The sequence below is a fragment of the Rhinolophus hipposideros genome (assembly GCF_964194185.1).
Source record: "Rhinolophus hipposideros genome assembly, chromosome: 7".
Classification (NCBI taxonomy): Eukaryota; Metazoa; Chordata; class Mammalia; order Chiroptera; family Rhinolophidae; genus Rhinolophus; species Rhinolophus hipposideros.
Window position 1 is genome coordinate 12,098,268 of NC_138053.1, and position 22,081 is coordinate 12,120,348.

At 37.6% G+C, this 22,081-nt stretch overlaps 1 protein-coding gene across 1 annotated transcript in view; it reads right to left on the reverse strand.

Annotated features, from left to right (window-relative positions):
- Window positions 1–12,525, reverse strand: part of CCDC192 (coiled-coil domain containing 192) — a gene marked incomplete at both ends in the record, with an annotated part of 197,527 nt that extends 185,002 nt beyond the window's left edge. The window contains 3 exons of the mRNA XM_081053803.1: window positions 3,867–3,905; window positions 7,518–7,569; window positions 12,464–12,525. Of these exons, the coding sequence (XP_080909929.1) occupies window positions 3,867–3,905; window positions 7,518–7,569; window positions 12,464–12,525 (153 nt within the window). The remainder of the gene's footprint in view (window positions 1–3,866; window positions 3,906–7,517; window positions 7,570–12,463) is intronic.
- Window positions 12,526–22,081: the final 9,556 nt, after the last annotated feature.

The window sequence follows — 22,081 nt, forward strand, 5'->3', positions numbered from 1 at the left end:
ACTTGGCTATTGTTTTTGTCTTAACATTCAACTATAGTAGTGTTTTAAAAGTTAAATGAAGAATAAACTCAAATATAAAAGCTCTGAAAAAAAATGGACAAAGGATTTCAATAGATAATTCACCAAATAAGATTTAAGGATGACAAATAAACACATGGAGAGGTATTCAACACCATTAATTATTGAGAAAATTCAAATTAAAACCAAAATGGGTACTACTATACCTATTAGAATGGCTAAAATTTGAAAGGCTGACCTTACCAGCGTTGGAGAGAATGTGGATTAAACTAAAACTTGCATGTACTGCTGATGATACCACATCTTTGGAATTTTGATAGTTTTTAAGAAAGTTAAATATTTACCTAACACATGATTCAAATATTTCATTCGTAGGTATTTACCCAAGGGAAAAGAAGCATACATCCATACAAAGACTTGTACTTGAATGTTTACAGCAACTTAATTTGTAAGAGTCAAAAACTGGAAATAATCTAAATGTCAGTCAACAAATGAAGGGATAAACCAACTGCATTCAGTACAATGAGATACTATCCAGCAATAAAAATGAATTATGGATATACACTAAAACATGGATGAATCTCAAAATAATTTTGCTGAGTGAAAGCCAGTAAAAGGGGTACATAATGTATGAGTGTTTATGTAAAGCTCAAGGAAATGCAATAATATGTAGTCACATGAAGCAGATCAGTGCTTCCTTGGAAATGGTGACTAGGCCAGTGGGGAGCAGTGGGTGAGAGGGGTTACAGAGGAGCATGAGAAACTTCTGGGCATGATGGATAGTTTCATTATCTTGACTATGGTAATGGTTTCACATGTGTATACATATGTCAAAACTCATCAACTTATACACTTTAAATTGTCAAATATAGTTCAGTAAAGGAGAGGCAAAGGAGAGAGAAAGAGAGGAGGAGAAGGAAGGGAGAGAGGGACGGAGGAAGGAAAGAGAAAGAAGGAGAGAGAGAGAGAGAGAGAGAGAGAGAGAGAGAGAAAGGGAGAGAGAAAGGTAGGGAGAGAAAGAAGGAGGGAGGAAGGAAGGAAGGAAGAAAAAGCCGAAACAAAAGTTTTGAGATGTTTGTCACCTATTAGAGTGGCAAAAAAAATTAAAAATAATAATAATAATTAATAACCTATTTCCTAGAACAGCAACAAACCCTTATATTTAAATATATATAGAAATACAGTTCTATATTGATCTCATTTTAAGAATAAAGAGGAATGTCTCCTGAAAATCATTTGAAATGTTCATTGAAAACACAAGATGTAGGAACTGATTCACAAATGATTTGAAAGTTTGCTCATCAGAAGGAGGAATATTTTAAGTTTAGAAATATCAGAAATGTTACCAAATATATGCTTCCTGCAAAAATAATACTGAATTATACCAAGTACTAAAAGAAGAACAGAATTTATACAAGTTGACCCAATTTAAGGCATTGCTTGCCTTCCCCAGTTTATCAAGGGTAAATCTTTTAACTACTTCAAGGTTGTTTTGTAAAGCTGACTTCCCATGTAGTGTGCTATGAATTTGACTTACAAATTAAAAATTTAAAAAGTGCTTTCATCTCTTTGGCACATAAAATAATGGTTCTTTAATGAAGTCATCACTAAATTACAATTTGAAAACTACATGGCTTAATGCGGTTTTATAATAAGCTTAGTTTTGCATAATGAGTGAAGTGCTTTAGCATTAATGAATTTCTACCCACATTCTCACTTTTGTATATGCCAGTCCATGTCACCAATGGCATCATATGTTTTCCATTGTTTATTTCTATGTGTCACAGTTCTCAGGAATAGTTCAGGCGGTGAAATCCTGAGCCAGGTATCCAGTGCAGGCCAAGCCTCCTTGCAATAGAATTTTTATTTCCTAAACAGTTTCAGATTAGATTATTTATATGCACTAGCTGTTCTCTGTCAGAGGATGTTAAAATGGAGCAAAAGCAACAGTTCAAATAACATTGCAGTCCTCCAAGAGTCCCAGAGGAGTAAGGTCCAGATAAATAGGGACAATCTGGCACCTGAGAAGAGGCTATAAATAAACTGTCTCTCACTGGATTATCCCACAGTGTTCCTACGATGTAGTGAACACATTTTCCTTGATTACTTAGCAGCGGAACTCACCCTCATCCTCCCTGAATCTCAATTTCTTACGTGTTAATAATAATTAGGAGAAAAGTATCAGTATAATAGTGATGATTCTGGAAACCACCCCCGTCTATTGCTCTAAGGATTCAGACCCATGGTATTTGTCAATTACCTAGTGCTATGCATGGAGCCCAGTCCATTTGTTCTATTTCAAATGATGCTATTGAGTGCCGTTTTAGTATCAGAAACTTTGTCCCCAGGACACAGAGATGAATAAAGGCCAGACCTCATAAGAATGCACAGTGTACCAGGAGAGTCCAAAAGTTAAAAAAGTATTCAGAAACCAGTGTGACCAAGGAAAATAGGGAACTGCCTTCTCCAGGTTGTGATGCCACAAAGGTAGAGTGTGTTCCATTTCGCCTCGGTGGTCAAGACTTCTTCACAGAATTAAACAGTGTGGGGACAGAGCCCCAGAGGGCAGTTTCTAGGCTCTCAGCCTCATGTGGAGGAGTGCTGGCTTGGGTAGTAGATGGCCATCAGCTGTGGCTAGTTGGCCTTCAGCTGTAACCAGTTAGCCATTGGCCACTGATATAACTGCCGGGGCTACGTTGGAGGAGAGTTGAGGAGAGTTGAGTCGGTCGGTTGGCAGAAAAGCGGACAGCAGGTCGCACGTCGTGTGAATCCAGCCTCCAGTGAGACTATAGTGGTATGACTCCCCTACCTATGGCTCTGTGGGTGTTCCTTTTTGGCCTCACCGTGTCCTGTGTTCTTGTGTGGGAGCTGAGACCCCGCATGACACCCCCCCCCCCGTGACAATCAGATTTCACCCTTCATCTTGATCTTATCTGCCCAAGCTAACTACGGCCATTTAAAAGGGGCATCTGAGATCCACCTGCAATTTGGTTCCTCATGGTACAGAGCAGAATAGGTTCTGCTGAATGATGGTTCTGTGAGTTCCAAGATTTGAAGGGGATTGTGTGGGAAGGAGACAGCACTAATTGTGGATATCCTGTGGCCTTGGGATCTCTAACCCTCGCCTCGTCCAGCTAAATGTATTCTTTTAGAAATGTGAAAATACAGTAACTAAAGGAGAACCAGTTACTGCAAGCCCCAGGGCTCCCAAATCTGTTAAATGGAAATGAAAAGAAGTTAGATTCTAAATTCCAGGAAGCTAATTGGGAGCCATAGGCAGAACTCCTCGAGGTGGTAATTGGCACCTGCTCTTTTTCAGTGAGAGGGTTCCCTCTAGGGTGCTAACTGATTAGCATTGTTAGAGGAAAAGGCTGTAAACACAAGCTGGTGAGCTGCAGCCTTCCATTTCCAAGTCTCCACTTGAACAGCTAACCCAAGGGTTCTAACCAAATAGAGGTAAAATGTTTTCATATATAACACCAGTGAAGGACACCCTTTCTTTGAGCAACAAAATCATAAATAGTTCTACTCTATAAAATAAAAGCTCACTATTAGGTTTTCTTTTGCTAATTGAAAAATAAAAGCAATCTAAGCTTAAACTAACACTAGAGTTAGAGAACACATTTTTAATTAGAGTCATGTTCTGCTAATCTAAATTGACTCATTTCTCCTCCAAAATCTCTCCTCCTGAATATTACTATGGATTTGAGAGATGTGGCCAATCTGTCTGGGGCCAGATTAAATGAACCATACTTAGAAAAGAGGCATTAATCTTTTGTGCACAAAAATAATTGTGCAGAAGTGAAGTTTTGGATAGGCATGCACCTCACTAGACTAATTATTCTGAGCTGGTGGTGCGGGGGTGGGATGGGAATGGTAGAGGAGAACTGCTGAACCCAGAAAAAAACAGGATTCAAAGAGCAAGTTTTCCTGGGCCCTCAGGGAAGCCCTCTGGAATGCTCTAGATTTCCAATAACTATACTCCTGTACACTTGTGAGCTTGTCGGTACTTTATCAACAATTTTCACATCCCAAACATCTTATTGGAAATATAGGCGTAACTCATTTTATGGTACTTGGCTTTCTCGCACTTTGCAGATATAATGCATGTTTTACCAATTGAAGATTTGTGGCAACCCTGTGTTGCACATTCTATCGGTGCCGTTTTTCTAACAGCCTCCATTCACTCTGCTGCACTGTGGTAATCCTCACAATATTGCAAACTTTTCCATTATTTTTTATGGTAATCTGTGTGAATAGTGACATTTGATGTTACTATTGTAATGTACTATTGTAATAGTTACTATTGTAATGTTACTATTGTAGGGCCATGAACAACGCCCTTCTAAGATGGCAAACTACATAAATGTTGTGAGTGTTCTGACTGTTCCACCTACCAGCTGTTCCTTCGTCTCTCCATGCCCTCTGCACTCCCTATTCCCAGAGACACAACAATATAAAAATTAAGCCAATTAATAACCCTGCAATTGCTAAGTGTTTTAGCAAAGGCAAGTCACATTTCTCTCACTTTAAATCCAAAGCTAGAAATGATGAACTCAAGTGAGGAAGGCGTGTCAAAAGCTGCAATAGGGCAAAAGCTAGGCCTCTTGCACCAAACAGTTAGCCGACTTGTGAACGTAAAAGAAAAGTTCTTGACGGAACTGAAAAACTCTACTCCAGTGAACACACGAATCATAAAACAGTGAAACAGTCTTATTGCTGATTTAGAGAAAGTTTTCATGATCTGGATAGAAGATCAAACCAGCCACAACATTCCCTTAAGCCAAAGCCTAATCCAGAGCAAGGCCCTAACTCTCATCAATTCTGTGAAGACTGAGAGAAGTGAGGAAGCTACAGAACACAAGTTTGAAGCCAGCAGAGGTTGTTTCATGAGGTTTAAGGAAAGAAGCCGTCTCCATAACATAAAAGTGGGAGGTGAAGCAGCAACTGCTGATATAAAAACTGCAATAAATTATCCAGCTGTAGCTAAGGTAATTAATGAAGGTCACTGCACTAAACAACAGACTTTCACTGGAGATGAAACAGCCTTATATTGGAAGAAGATGCCATCTAAGACAGCTGTAGTTATGTAGAGAGAAGTCAGTGCCTGCCTTTAAAGCTTCAAAGAACAGGCTGGCTCTCTTGTTAAAGGGTAATGCAGCGTAATGGTGACCCTAAGTTGAAGCCAGTGCTTATTTACCACTCCAAAACTCCCAGGGCCTTTAAGAATCATGCTAAATCTACTCTGCCTGTGCCCTATAAAGGGAACAACAAAGCCTGGGTGACAGCACATATGTTTACAACATGGTTTACTGAATATTTTAAGCCTACTTATGAGACCTACTGCTCAGAAAAAAAAGATCCCTTTCAAAATATTACTGACTGCTCATTGACAATGCACCTGGTCACCCAAGAACTCTGATGGGGATGTATAATGATAAATGTTGTTTTCATGCCTGCTAACACAGTGTCCATTCTGCAGCCCATGAATCAAGGAGCAATTTCCACGTTTAAGTCTTATCATTTAAGAAATACATTTTGTAAGGCGATAGCTGTCACAGACAGCGATTCCTCTGATGAATCTGGGCAGAATCAATTCAAAACCTTCCAGAAAGAAGTCACTATTCTAGATGCCACTAAGAACATTCATGATTCATGGGAAGAGATCAAAATATCAACATTCACAAGGGTTTAGAAGGAAGTTGAGTCCTACAGTCATGGATAACTTTGAGGGCTTCAAGACTTCAGTGGAGGAGGTGATTGCAGACGTGGTGGAAATAGCAGGAGAAGTAGAGTCTGATGATGTGCCTGAATTGCTGCAATCTCATAGTGAAACTTTAATGGATGAGAAGTTGCTTCTTATGGAGGAGCAAAGAAAGTGGTTTCTGGATATGAATGAAGATTGTGGAAATGACAACAAGGATTTAGAATATTACATAAATTTAGTTGATAAAGCAGCAATAGGCTATGTAAGTAGTGACTCCAATTATGAAAAAAGTTCTACTGTGGGTCAAATGCTCTCAAACAGCATTGCATGCTACAGAGAAATCCTTCTGAAAGGAAGAGTCGATCCATGTGGAAAACTTCATTGCTGTCTTACGTTAGGAAAGTGCCACAGCCACCCATCCTTCAGCAACCATCAACATCAAGGCAAAACCCTCCTCCAGCAAAAAGATTACAACTCACTGAAAGCTCAGATGACAGCGTTATTTTAGCAATGAAGTATTTTTAAATTAAGATATACTATGTATCTTATTTTTATTAGACATAGTGCTATTAAACACTTAAAAAACTCCAGCATAGTGGAAACATAACTTTTATATGCACTGGAAAACCAAAAAAAACATGTGACTCACTTTATTGCAATATTTGCTTTATTGTGGTGATCTGGAACCAAAACTGCAGCATCTCTGAAGAAGGCCTATAAATTATTAAATTCCCCAATCCTCATTCTATGAGTGAAAAATAAGGCTCAGGGACTTTAACTAGCTTGGCTATCATCACCAGCTTGGAGGTGGCACATTTCGGCCTAATTCCTAGTTCCATGATCTCTCTTTTATACTCACTGCCTTTCCATTAGAGCTGAAAGGACTGCGTCGGAAATGCCTACCTATGGAATCGAAGGGATCCTAACTAAAACTGAATCCAGGGTATACAGATACCTTAGTTTTTCTTTTTTAAGGGAAATTTCCAAACTCCATAAAAGTGGAGAACTAGTACAATAAGCCCTCATGTAGCAATCACCCAGCTTCAACACTTACCAATAATACACCGAGGGATTAGATGAGACTCAGGTAGAAAACCAAGCCATCCCAGGGTATGAAAGAAGTTTTAAAGTGGGTAAAATGCTATCAAACAGCATCACATGCTGTAGAGAAATTGTTCATGAAAAGAAGAGTCCATCAAAATGGCAAACTTCATTGTTGTCTTATTTTAAGAAATTGCTACAGTCACCCCAACCTTCAGCAACCACCCGCTTAATCCGCAGAGCTCATGGAAGAGAGAAAACTTCAAGGGTCAGAGCTAGGTGTCATCAGCTGACTTCAAAGAACATGAACTGGAAATACCTGGAATTGACTATGATTTAAACTCAAGTCTGAATAAACGAACTAATGTGATTACCCAATCTGTATCACGTCTGAATTCCAGGATTCCCTCATATACAAGAAAATACTCTAAAGTAACCCACAATGTTTATGATATAGGAGGGTCACAAAGAGCAATGTGGGATTTACGACAAGTAAAAATGGGAAAGGCTCCACCACACCATACCAAATTTCCCTGCTGCCCAATAGCATCTCTTAGTTGGCACGCTGCCCATTTTATGTCAGTTCTACTTGAGAAAGAACATTCTATGTTTTATTTTTTAAAAAATCTTTACTTAGTAAACCGTGAAAATGAAACATATTAGGAAAATTGCAACATTAATTAAAGTTACAATTTCATTAACTAAATGTTTTTTTTCCCAAAAAATAATTCAGACAAGCCTGATTTCTTACCAATATTTTGTTTCTTTGTTGTATATCTGACTCTGAACTTCCAGGCGTGATGCTGAAATAAAGTAAGAATTTAAATTCCAACATTTCAGAAGTTTGCACACTCGCACACACACATACACAACCCTACATCAAATAGATCTTTATACTGTAATGTTGAAGATAAATTTCCCAGAGTATTTCCTCCAAATGTCAATTTCTGAACATTTCCAAAGGAAATCAAAACTGTGGAATGTAAACTTTACTCAAAGAAGATAAAATAGCCTTTAAAGATTCTCTTGAGAATAAGCAGTCCACACAGTACAATCTGTTCTGAAAACCTACAAAATCTCTTACTTCCACTAAAAAAAAAAAAAAAAAAAAAAAAAAAAAAAAAAAAAAATGGGGAGGGAGGAAAGCGTATCATCCTATCATACAGCAGACTTAGGGAAGTCTTTGTCTCCTACACTGTTTCTTAATCAATTTCTTTCTCTCTCTCTCTCTCTCTCTCTCTCTCTCTCTCTCTCTCTACCTTCTTCCCTTCCTCTCTCTCCCTCTTTCTCTCACCCTCTCTCCTGGATCATTCCTACAAACATGCTATTATTTATTGCATCTTGATCCCTTTTAATGCTTTAGTTTCTGCTTGATTACTCCAACACCCTTTATAGCAAAACTTTATTTTCACTGTCTTGAATTCCTGTCTTCCTACTTTTTGTTAAAGCCACTCCATTCAGACTGTCACAAGTACCACTCCATAAAAACTTCATTTATTGAATTCACCAATGATCTCCACATTACTATATCCAGTGGTCATTTGTCACAACCCATCCTACTTGAGAGCCTTTGCCATATTTCATCACTCCCTCCTTAAATACTTTCTTCACTTGGCTCCAGGACACCCTAAACTCCCAGGTTTCTTTCCTGTGCCACCGGTTGTTTCTTCTCAATTTCCTTTGATGGTCTTTTCTCGTCAATCTGGGCTTCCTCTCTTCTCCAATCACATTTACTCCATTGGTGATCTCGCTCAATCTCATGGCTTTAAATATCATTAATATACTGATCACTCCCAAATATGTATCTCCCGTCCAGATTTCTTACTTGAACTCCAGATTCAGTTGCCTTCTTGACATCTCATATCTTATTTTTAAGATAAGAATAGATATCTTCATTTCAACATTTCCAAAACCTAACTCCTGATTCCTACCCCCAAATCTGCTCTACTTACTGTCTTCCCTATATCAGTTGATGACACCATTGCTCAGGCTAAAACCTTGACTTCTCTTTTTGTCTTAGAACCCATATTGAATCCAACAGGAAGTTCTTGGCTCTACCATCAAAATATATCCAGTATATGACCACTTTTACCACCATTGTTAATATCCTGGTTCGAGCCTCAAGCTACCATTAGCTCTTGTGTGGATTAACCTCTTAAACGGGCTCTCTCAGCTTCTACCATTGCCACCTACATTCTATTTTCAATACATTAACCATAAGAAAAATCATTTCACTACTCTGCTCAAAATCCTCCAATAAGGGATCTCATGTCACTGAGAATAACGTTTAAAGTCCATAGCATGTAATGGCCCACAAGGTCCTACAGATGTCTCTGCCATTCCCCCTTCCCATCCACCGTAGGATTCCATTCCACTCCTGCCGGACCCTCCCCCACACATCCGTCTTTACGTCTCTGAATTCATGTAGTATTCTTCTCAGTCCTTCCCTTCCAAGTCACACTGGCCTCCTTACTCTTCTTCCACCACCTCAGATAGACTCTCATCTCAAGTTCCTCTGCCAGGAATACTTTCTCCAACCTGTCCACTTGGCTCTTTCCCACTTCCCTCTTGTCTTTGACCAAATATCACTTTTTCAGTGAGGTGTACCGTATGCACCTCGTTTAATATTGAACTCCCCACTCTGCTATCCACTCTCATCACCCTGCTTATTTTTCTCTGCAGCACACACAACCTTCTAACATGCTACATAATTTGCTTGTTTTTGTCTTTATTGTGTCTCCTCCAGACAGAAAATGTAAACTCCTTGAAGATAGCGGATTTTTTTCTGTCGTTATTTTTGTTATTCTTTCCTTAGCATCTTGAAGAGGGCTAGGATGGTCAACAAGTATTTACTGAATGAATGAATGCATAAATGGGTGATTTAATAAACCTCACATCTTACCAGTTCTCATTCTACTGTTGCCAACCAATAAGTCCTTACTTTAAAATCCAGGATTACTGATATTATTTTCTATCCTGCTCTCTCCCTAACACATGTATTGTTTTATTTCCATATTTCTGTGCATGTCTCTCACTTTTCAAAAAATTTAAAATTTGTTTTAAAATGTTCACAAAGTAATCAGTGATTATTGGACAAAATTAATGAAATTCCTACTTAGTGTTCTGAGAGTTGTAATTGCTTTTCTTGCATCATACCTAACTCAACAAAACCCAGTATTTTGGTGGTTTCTTTTATACTTGACAGTGCCTCTTTATCATGAAATGGAAAACAATCTTTCGGGTATCGCAGTTGCTGGGCAAAACGACAAAGGGAAGGACCTAATAGGCTGGCTCTTTTACCTTCTAATTAATTTTGTCTTCTTTCAGTGCATCTCACACACTGATACCTTCAACAACCTACTACCCAGTAGTTTCAGAGTATGTTTGTCCTTTGCTTAGGAGGCTTCCTCTGCTCCTTTCTCTGCTCATTAAAACCTTACCCATTCTTCACACCATGACTCAGAGGCTGACTCTTTGATCCTACCAGTCAGAAGTATACTTTGCCTCTGTAGTTTGTGTCTGTCTGTCTTTTATAATAACATTTCATGATGTATATAATTATTTGTCCACCTACGTCTTTGCATTTCTCAGTGACACACTCACAGGACTTTGAGGAATATGCCTTATTTTTTATTCACCCAATGACACACCATAAAAGAAATTAACATTCTGTCATGAATAAAGTCAAACAAAACAAAACATTGTGAGTACAATACCTTTATGTGCATATTCACATGGGCCACAAATACACAAGCGAAAGTACTATTTGAAAACACCTTCTTTTAATAGTGCCTGAAACAGAACTACTGATTTAAAAGTGAGAGACCTTTGGCTGCCTGACGATATAATATTTAAAGGGAGTGAGTCATGGTCTCAGAGTAGCCATAGTAACTCAGCACACACAGTACAAGTCATGTTGTACTGTAATTAATTTAAAAAATGCTTTAGGAAGCCTATTATTCTTGAGAGAAAACAAATTAGAATTAACAAATGTATTTATGAAGCTTGTTTTTATTGCAGTGCTTTCTTCAGGGCTTATAGGAAAGCTGAAAAAATTCTTTGAATTTCTATTGGCAGGAAGTAATAATATGACATATAAGCCTGAGAGTCATTTTTTTTTCCCCTCAGTACTTGACAGGAACATAAACCTTTCCTTCCTTTAAGTGAACTATCTTTCTATCTGTTCTCCAAACTTTTTACCCTATGCTTTTAAGGCTAGATTAGAGAGGTGATCAGTCATCAATGAGTCCATGTGAACAAATGATTTTCATAAAATTGCACTGGGAATACAGCTATTGAGCACCCAAGTCTTATAAGGAAGAATTTCCTGAGAAAATGCTTTTTTGAAAAATTCTCTAGGTTAATTGCAGCCAGGGCCTAACCTTCCCTTCTTAGGACAAAGTAGGTGCAAGTTCCCACTTGGTTTACATAAACTATCGAGAAGGTCTGTCTCAGGGGCATGAGAAGAGAGGGAGAAGGCAATGAAAAGCAGGGCAGGCAAACAGACAATGGAGCAGTTTATTCCTGCTCAGAAGTGAAGGAGCTGAACTGAACCCACCGAAAGGTTAACCAAGGTAGCTTAGTCCTTCCCTGTCTCCTGTCTCAAAGCTCTGCTCTCTCCTTGCACAGAGCATTCAGCTCCATATACCAGGGGAACAAAAACACCAATGATAATTTTCAGTGAGAGCAGTCCCACTTTCCACTTGGCTTCCCTGCTGGTTGTACACTGGACTATTCATTTCAAAGTTGTGAATCACAGGGCATTTTTCTTCCATTCGGTAACATGTCCACTTCTGAATTGTCAGCACACTGACATATTATCTCTATAGGTGCTGTACTCATGGAAATTAAAAGAATATGAGTGTTTGCTAAATTTCATTTTCTTTAGCAAACAAAAAATTGCCTTCCTTCTAAAGACTGCTAATCTTTTGGGGGGATTTGCGAATTTCCCACATCATCCATGGACACAGACCCAAGGTTAAAAGTAAATAAAAACAAGGCCCTCACATTTCATGTAATGAAAATCACATTTTAAAGCTTAATAAAAAAGAACTGTGGTTACATGTGGACATATCACAAAGGATACTGCCCTCCAGGATCCAGCTCTCATTCAAGGTTTGTAAGACAATTCTAAATGGAAGGAAGTTTTTTTCTCACTTGAAGGAGAAATGAGTGTTGTGCCAAGATGCAAATTTTCCAGTGATTAACCATAGATCAGTTATAGAGGTGAGCTGTGCTCTGTATTTGTAGCCAGAGTTGGTTTGGGTTTTCATTGGGGGAGACTTGGAATGACCTAGCTTCTTTTGTGTCCATCTCCACAAGGAAACAAGTGAAGGTGATATTTCATTAAGGTGGTTCTAAAATAGGGCTGGCTCGGCCCCCCACCCTCTCCCCTACCCTTCCCACACCAGTAAAATGGTTGGGGTGAATGTATGATTTTGAGAAAAGCAAGTGAAACACAGCTTATTCAGTCAACAAATATTTGTGGACCATCTACTGGGTGCTTAGGTCCTGCCCTATGATCTGGGATGACAGCAGCACTCAAAGGAAGGGGTCCTTTTCCAGGAAGGGATGAAAAGTCTGTCTGATATTTTCCCCAGAGTTTAGAGAAAGGTTTTCTTTAAAGCACTGAGCAAAGGCTACTTTATTTAGAAATTCCTATGAATTCTCTTGGGACAGGAGGAGCTGGGGACTCACCTGCTTTCCTCTGGGGTTTCAGACTCAGAGGCCATAGATTTCTTGCTATAACATTCTCCCATCTCAAGTTAGGCCCGCTGGGGTACCCTGTCCGTGGGACAGACATCAACTATTCCCATTCTTCAGAGTTTTAGAATCCCTGTTGCTGCTCTGTGGTCCCCTGTTGCTAGGTAACCACAATGGTCATGGAAAAGATAGTTTACTTCCCAAAGTGAAAAAAAGAACCCAATTAAAAAGCCATAGTAACCCCTCAAAACATCTCACAAATCAGATGCAGACATGAGTATACATGAAGAATCACCACATAGTCATTATTTCTGGAAAACACATTCAAAGTGGGTCAGAAGCAGCAGTTTTTTGTTCGAACCATAGCATGTTTACGTGCAGAACCAGTGCTAAGGAAACAGTCACATGGCTTGTCTGAGAGGGGTTCATCCATGGAAATAGATCAGTTCACAGGCTAAGCAGTGGTTTTTGTCACAGACCTGCAATTGTGATGATCTTTTCCTGGGGCCCACAGGACCCAGACAGAAGATCCCACCTGGCCATGTCCTAATTTAGGTTTATTTCCTGACACAGGATTGAAGAATTGATAAATTGTGCCTGCTTAGCTGGTGTTCTGCTCACTGTCACAGCTCATCTGGACCCTCGGCTTCTTCTTCGCTGTGGTTTGTCCAAAGACAACAGCCACTATCTCCAAACATTTTGCTACATCCCTCTCTGGACGCATCTGTGGACCCAAATCATCTGTATTCATTTCACTTCCTGCTCTGGCAGGAAGTACATGTAGGAGCTCTGCAGTCTGTGGATGGGAATCACTCCTGGGTTTTGCTCCCTTATCTCATGGGTTGACCAAAAACTAATCACACAGCCCATCCTCAAATACATTAGGTTGGTTAGACAGCAATTTTTTTAAATCAGAGAATTTGTTTCTAGGGTAGAGCACATAGGTGAAATAACTGCAATAGTAATGGGAATACTTGGAACTGATCAATTTAAAGAGTATACTTAGCATTTACTTCTTCAAAAGAACTTTAAGTCACCCACCCCTTGGTAAAACAACCCTATGAGTAAAGTTATGGACTTTGAGCAGTTGGTTTTCTGCATGGAGAAATCGCTAACGAGGTAGATGTGGAAATATGAGGATTGGGGCACTGGTGTTGAATCTAGTTAGCAGCCTGAGTTTTCTTATCTATAAAAGATTCACTTGAGCTGTTTCTGCCATTCTTTCCAGCTCTAACATTATGTTGTATCTCTTTAGCCCACTTTATTAAAAAACCCACAGAGTGGATGTTTTTCTTTAGTACATTTTAGAGAAATGTACAATGTTCACCATGTATTTGGTTCATAACAATTTATGAAAGGAAGGGCATCTTAATAATGGCTGGTGAAAGGCAGTGTAGGCATTAATTATTTATAATGGTTATTAATCTTATCTTAGATCTCACTAATCAAAAACAGAGGTGGGGAGATATAAGCTGGTACAAAAACCGACTTCTAAAAAGTCCTTGAAAAACAGTGACTTTTCCAGTATTACTACTCCTTAAATGAATACTATGGGGGGAGGATTTCAGAAGAAGGTGGTAAACTAATTAGCAGGTTATGGAAGACATATTGGTGGACAGAATTCTTGACTGGGCAGGCTAAATAATGAAGTTTATGATAATGTTTTTTATGAGTAAGTTAAGGAAAAGTACTTATGAATGAAAGTCATTGAAATAGTCTTTAAAAACTTGAACTGAATTTTAAGAAAAACTACAATTTTTCCCTCTAAGTCTAATGGAAACAAGGGTGTTGTAACAAAACTTCTAGAAATATATAGTTGTAACTAAACATCTAGAAATATTGTGTGTGTGTGTGTGTATGTGTGTGTGTGTACAGGTATATATATTATTGGCACTTCCACCATTAACAAAATTTTAAGCTAAGAAAACACTATGCTCCTTGGGGCTCTTGTAGACTACTACTATGCACAGTTTGAAAACTTACCTTGTAGTCTGTCAAAAATGCATCTTTTCTTAGAATCAGAAATCATATATGTGCATATAACAAGAAGGCATCTTAAGGAGTATGCATACTTGGTGTGCTCTCATGCTAATGCTAATCAGGGTGCCTTATGAAACTTAGATACCTAAGTATCAGTAAGACCTGAAAGGAAGGTAGAAGAGGAAACATAGCAATGAGGAAAGAGCAAAACAGAACAGACAGTAGATTTACAATGAAGTAGTGTGGCTGAGGAGAAGAGAGAAAGCTGCAGTAGAGGTCTTTAGAGTCTCTAATTGGGAAATACTCCTTTGGCTTTCACCTCTCCACTCATGTTCAGTTGTTTATTCACATATTTACCAAATGTTTATAAAAAGCCCATTGTGTTAAAGCTTGAATGAAATCGATGCTGTCCTATTCTCGTGGAAATGATCATTCTATCAAGGTTATCATTCTAGTAGCCATGAATGTCCTTTTGGAAAAAAAGAAAATGAAGCGGGCCTTGGATTTCCAAAGGGCTCTTCTAACATAACATATCCCAAGCACTGAAAAGAATTAATAAATAGAAGCAAGCAAAAGTACCTCATAGGTGTTCTTCTTGTGGAGGTACAATGCTGTGGAGACAAGTGACTGCTTTTCATAGGATTTCATAGGAAAGTTCACTATGCTTTTATTGTGACAGACACAAGGTAAACTGCACCTATGTCTGGGAGTCTGGGTGTGTCTGTCCTAGGGAAGGACAAGAGAAGGAGTTGGAGGTGAGACAGAAACCAAATAACATCACACAAGCAAGTACAGATTAATCCACGGACCACAAAACCAAAACATCATTCTACTGATTACAAAGGCTTTCCTTCCATTTCTCTCAAGAATTAGCCAGCTCTCTTGTCACTGTTTGTTTGCGACCTTTCCCTGTGATGCTGATTGCTTGACACAGTGGGTCTAATTATCTCCAGGCTTCCAGCCTGTTTTAATGGAGGAGGTTGTTTATCTGTGTGAGCAGAGACTTGCCTACCCCTTGGTCCTAAAGTCTTTTCTCAGGAAAGATAGGAATGAAGTTGAAAACTGTTAATTGATGAGCAGAAACGTAAACTTTTCATTTGTGGCATTTTTAATAGCAGGGAGTCAACATTCTTTTTCCTTCCTTACAGTTCTGAGCATAGTCCCTGATTCCTTGTGGGAATTGCCTCTCTCCCCTCGTATTTGGTTTTGAAGAAACAGTAAATTCATGTACTCAGCCCCCACCACATAACCCAAGGAAGGGACAGACGCTGCCCAGACAAAGGACTGCTGACCATCTCAACTTGGCTATTCAGCAATTGGATCTTGGGACTTTGGATCTCAAATAAGTGGTGCAAGAATGAATGACACAGTTGAATTCTAGTTATCCATTTGCTTATTCATTTACCCCACAAATACTTACTGAGGCCCTGCTATATTTTTCTAGATGCTGGTGATACAATGGTAAGCAAGACAAAATTGCTGCTCTTTTAATTCCACTTTAGTCGATGGAGGCAATCAAATACAGAAGATCATTTCAGACAGAAATGAGTGTTGCAGAAAAACTACAAGGCTATAGAACTAGGGGCAGTAGGTAACGTAGAACTAAGACATGAAGGATGGATGATGAATGAAGGATGAAAAGGAACCAGCCTAGGTACTGTTGAGGGAAAGAGTGTTCTAGCCAATGGTTCAGTCCCATCATCGCAGAAACACACTAAGTAGCAGCAATAAAAGACAAACTTCTCTTGACTTCATGTCTTTCGGTGCTCCTCTTCACAGGTAAATTCATCAAAAGAGTTGTTTTCTCCTCCTATGTCTCTTCATTTTTCTCCATTGAAATAGTCAGTCTCCGTCAAAATGGCTTTCATTCAGGTCACCACCCCCCCATCCCCCTCCCCCACTTAAAGAACTGCATCCTGACTTGAATTATTCCTGTTATGAGGCCTGCTTCTTAGTCTCTAAAATAGCCTTGGTTTCTGCCCATTCCTAACCCTAACTTCAGCTCTGCTGATTTCATGAGCCTCCAAATACTGCCAATTAATTCTCCTTTGCTTATCCAGAATTGGTTTCTATTGCTTCTAACCAATAAAAGCCTTATTCATGCACCTGTATTTTTCATGTTATCGTTGATTTTTGCCCATAAAACCCATGAAAGTGTTCAACTTACAGTGCAGTCCTCATTCATTCTTTTGCTTACATTCATTGCTTTTCTTAAAATATTAGTACTGTCTTGTTAAGCACATGTTTGTGTTTCTTCTATGATTGATTTACTGTTCCCTTAAAGTTATTGCCTTCTTGAGAGTAAATCACTCATTCATTTCAAAACATGTATTATTATGTATGTGCTTATCACAATATCGGAGACAGGCATAGTACAAAAGAGTCATGGGTCCAAGACATATTTGTTCAACTGGTACACTTACTGAGAAATTTCTCTTTTAGGTTGTTTCTGCTGTTAATATATTTTAAAATATTCTTCATGTTTTCTAATGCTTTGCTACTCTAGGCTCTGTAGAATCTATGCCTTTTATGTTTCTAATTGTGTCTCTATTAAAATTTCTTAAGAGAATTGTTAGCTGTAAAATTAAATATAATTTATCCAAATATTGTATTTTTCTTTCTTAATAATTTTCTTATTATTCCATTCGAATTAAAAAAAACCTAGTCTCAAATAAGTAAAAACAAACAAGGTGATGGTAGGGAATCCTAAGAAGCCATTTTTCAGAAAAGTCATCTTCTCCACTAGGATTTTCTCATGGCTCACACCCAAATGGATGAACATGTTTTGATGGATATTGTACCATGAAAGGTACTTTTAGTTACAAGTAACAGAAAAAGCAATTCATAGTAGTTAATTTATAAGGGAATTTGCTGGCTCAAGTAACTAAAAGGTCCAGAAGTTAAAGGTCCTTCAAAGTTAACCAGTAATATTATCAGCACACAGTATCTTTCCATCTTGCCATTCTTCTATCAACAGTGTTGGCTTCGTCTGAAGATTTGCTTTCCTCGTGGAGATAGAATGGCTGCCAGCAGTAACTGAGACTGCAGGTGACTTTGTTCATTGCTAAAGATAGAGAAAGAAGGTTGCCTTCCATAACCTTAGAACAAAAGTCCTATGTTTTGTTCTAATTGGGTGATCCTAAATAGCAGGATCACTAAAGTTGGGGAAATGATGATTGACTTAAATCTGAAATATACTCCTACACCCAAACCAAACACTGTGGCAATGGGAAAGTGTCCATCAGAACCCACCATTAGAACCGGGATGGGTGGTGGCATTCCTAGCTCTCACCCATTAGGAAAAAAAAACTAGTGGTGGGATAAATTCCATTCAAATTCCATGGCTACTACATAGTGGGGAAGGATGAAATATATGAGGCCTGACAATTAAGTTCATGAACTTGTTGCAACGATGTGGCTAACCTTTTTAATCAGAGGGATTATTCATTATGAGTTTGTACCAACTGGATAAACAGACAAACAAGTTTACTATTTGTAAGTACTGCATGAGAAAGTTAGACAACCTGAACTTTTCTCCAACAATTCATGCCTCTTGTATCACGACAATGCACCAGCTCACACGGCACTGTCTGTGAGGGAGTTTTTAGCCAGTAAACAACTAGCTTTATTGGAACACCCTCCCTACTCACCTGATCTAGCCCCCAATGATTTCTTTCTTTACCTGAAGATAAAGGAAATTTTGAAAGGAAGACATTTTTGATGACATTCAGGACATCGAGGGTAATACAATGACATTTCTGATGGCCGTTCCAGAAAAAGAGTTCCAAAATGGCTTTGAAAGGTGGTCTAGTTTCTGGTGTCAGTGTATAGCTTCCCAAGGGGAGTACTTTGAAGGTGACCATATTGATATTCAGCAATGAGGTATGTAGCACCTTTTGTAGGATGAGTTCTCAAACTCAATTGTCAGACGTCGTATTTAAGAGTTTCTACATCCAATAGAGGCATACATTTGCATATAATCTGTATATAATTCACATGTATTTCTTATTTGATTATTTTATAATAGACATAATCATAATCATACTTACTAATATAGGATTTGGGCATATAAGTGCTTTATATATTTTTTCATATCATCTAGACTAGGGAAATATTTAATAAGATTAATTTACTGTTATAGCCATAATGGTCATTATTTCTTCATTTTTATATTTTTATTCTTTCTTAATGAGGCACATACCAGCAAAGGAAACAAAAAGTTAAAGAAAGGTTGGAAAGAACACTTAAAATTTTGATTCGAAATATAATTAGAGAATCACTGTGTTAGACAAAACTATAAAGTTAATAAACAGTAACTATCTGGTAGTTTATATAAAAGTTACTTTTAGAATATAACATCTCTCTTTAAAATACTTGCACTCACTAATTTTATTACATTCATGAATTACCAATCAGCTTGTAGCTATAGCTTAAAAATTATTTTGAGATTTTTATGTCTAATGATGTGTTTAACTTAGAAAAGGCATGTATTTTAATATCTCTAGCCCAAAGAATGATGAGCCTTCATCTTTACCTTCATAGAACCAGCAAGGAAAAAAACATCTTTATTAGCTTGAAAATTCACTGAAATTTTTATTTCAGTGTACTTCATTTCATTAATTATTCCTTTATTTTTCAACCATTCATTGACTTTCTTCCCTTGATTGAATATTTACTCTATGCCAAACACACTACTAAGCACTAAATGTGTGTGTGTGTGTGTTGCTTGCACAGATGGACAAGGATTTTAAGAGGTTTCTATAACCTCCCTGAAGTATACAGAACATTGAAGGAGAGGTCAGAAGTTTCAGAATTAGTATAAAGACAGAAGAGAACAGAGATGTGGTAAAAGTACATGTATTCTCTTATAAAAGTGCTAATACCAGGCCACTGAGTAGCAGGAAAGAGTTCTCAACTCCAAATACCAGAGTGTGAACATGGCTGAGAAGTCACATCTTTAACTTGTGGGTCACATATTCATCATTATCCTTCACCAAGAAGACAACACTTTGGAACTTGATGTGAATGTGCGTTGAAAATAAATGATGAGCAGAAAAGACAATCAGCACCATCTGTACTTATTCAACACAGGGAAAGATTTGTGCACCATTCTAGAAATATTAATCATCATGAGCTCTCAGGATGGCGGAGAAACGACGCTTTTTAGAATCTACCCGTTTCTGCACAGGATGTTATTTGTTTCATAGACCACATATGGACATTATCCAAAACTCAGTTCATCTAAAACAAAAAAAGTATTGAGAAATTTTGTATTTGTAGTTTTAATTTTAGGGAAGAAAAGAATTGTTAACTGCAATCTAAGCCAAAGAGAAGAAATTTGATCTTAGAGAGATTTAATGTATGGCAGATCAAAAACAAGGAAAAAAGTTTTACATAGACCAATTCAAAAAGGCAAACAGTTTTGTCAGTGTTCTCAGTGTTAATTAGAAACACCCATCAAATAACACACAGGGGGAAAAAAAATCCTCACAATTTACCAGACATATCTCAATAAGTGAATTATCCTTCATGCTTGTAAAATGATAACTATGTGAGAAGCCTTGTGAGATGCTAGTTGAATGTAAAAGCAATTCGGGAAGAGTGTGAAGTTCCAGAAACTGGTAAGCTAGAGCTACTTGCCCACTTTCAACACATCACATTTGTTACTTATCAGTTACCAAGGATTATTTTGGCCATTCTGACTTGCATTAGCAAAAAGAGTTACATGAACAGTAAGTCCCAAGACTGGATAGAAATTATAGGTGAAGGAAAGAAAATAATTCAAGAGAATGAAAGATGAAAAAGCGTGCTTTAAGTGCCTTAACAATCGTCATTCTTAATTTTTAGCTACGATTGATAGACTATTTTTTTGCTTTCAGCTAAATGCTCTGGTGAAAACACAATAGCTTCTGAATGGACTTCTAAATTTTAGTTACGAAATAAATTTTTGTGAGCTGTGCTACAAGTGTAAAGATTATAAATAAAAACTATAAAGGAATAGGAGTTACATTGCCATGCCTCCTTCTTCGGAAGCATAGTTACAAGATAAAAATGCCATATACGTTTTTATAAGATTTACACTTGTAATTTATCAGATGGCTGTGCCTGCCCTTCCAGGAACCATCTTTCAATTTGTGCTGCTGGAAACAGATAATAATCAAATATTTACCAATAATATTTCCTTATAAGAGAAAAAACATTGACTGTAATAAGACAACTTTGTCAAGAGAAAGCCATTCTCTGTGCAGAGACATCAGCTGTCCCTTTAATCAAGACACAGTTTGATAAAAGAGAGGCTTTCTGAGACTGCTCCAAGAACAAATGTATCCTCGTGATAGACTGGTTCCCAAAATAAGCTGTCATCTTTGGCTTCTCTCTGTGAGTGTATTGAATTTCCTGCAAAACTCCTTCTGTCATTTCACACACAGCAGATGCAACAGATCAGCAACCAAACAAAACTCCTGCCAGTGGAGGTTGTTTCCCACCACCACCACAGGAAGTGCTTTAATTTACCTCTTGACTTACCTAATGACTTTAAAAACAAAAAAAATCATAAATCTCACATTGAAGTTTCATAGATTATCAAAATACTACAGCTTACCAAAAAAAAAAAAATTACAAATGAGATAACCTTTTCTTTAGGTTATCCCAGGTCGACAACCTCTCCTTACCATAAGTCAATTGGTTAATTTACAACTTCAGAAATGAAGTTTTAAAGGTTGCCTAATAGCTAAACTGTATTTTCTCAAGACTTTTCATATCTTTTGGACCTTTAAATATATACTCAGAAGGTGTCATCATGATTTGTTTTTATTAGCAGAAATACCAAATTTTGCTGGCAGAGAAGTCTTCAGAGTCTATTAACTATTTGTTATTTCAAATATTGAAACACTACATTAACTTTAATATAGTATTGAGTGCAGGAACAAAGCCAAGAATTTAATGGTAAACGTGTCATTTCACTGATTGATTTTAAGATGCAACTGTTCAGTTACTCCCATTAGATATTGATATGCTAGGAAAATAATGACTTTATATAAATTTCTAAAAGACACTTACTGAAAATGTAGAGCTAAAAAAACTGTTCTGGGAAATAAATATCATTGTGTTTGCTCGTTCTTTGGTACAGTAAAAGCATAAAAGAAAAATATTAATCAGATTATGTAATTCAATATTACAACCCAACACTTATATTAATGGTATACCAGTGACTGTTGGATACAAATCTGATAGATATGGCATAGTTAATAAGCCTGGGTTAAAAATAACTTCATTTAGCAGACATTGTGGTATCTGTCTCTGTTTCAGACCACATTAAACATCAATAACCTACATAAGGTACTTCATTAAAAGCCATTATATGAAAATTTGAGTTTATACAACCGATAAATTAAGGATTGGTTTATTTGCAATATTGAAAGTGTATTCATGTCATTAAAAGTCTCAAGTATTTTAAGGGAGATCCATGTCCTCCTTTAATTACACACAAAATTTTGTTCATGTGAGGATTTGGGTATTTGACCACAAAGAGGATACATAGCTGTCATCAGATTTTCAAAAGATTATATGTTTCAGCAAAGTTTAAAAATTATGTTTCTTTAGTGTAATATCCACCCCTCGTTATCAAATATA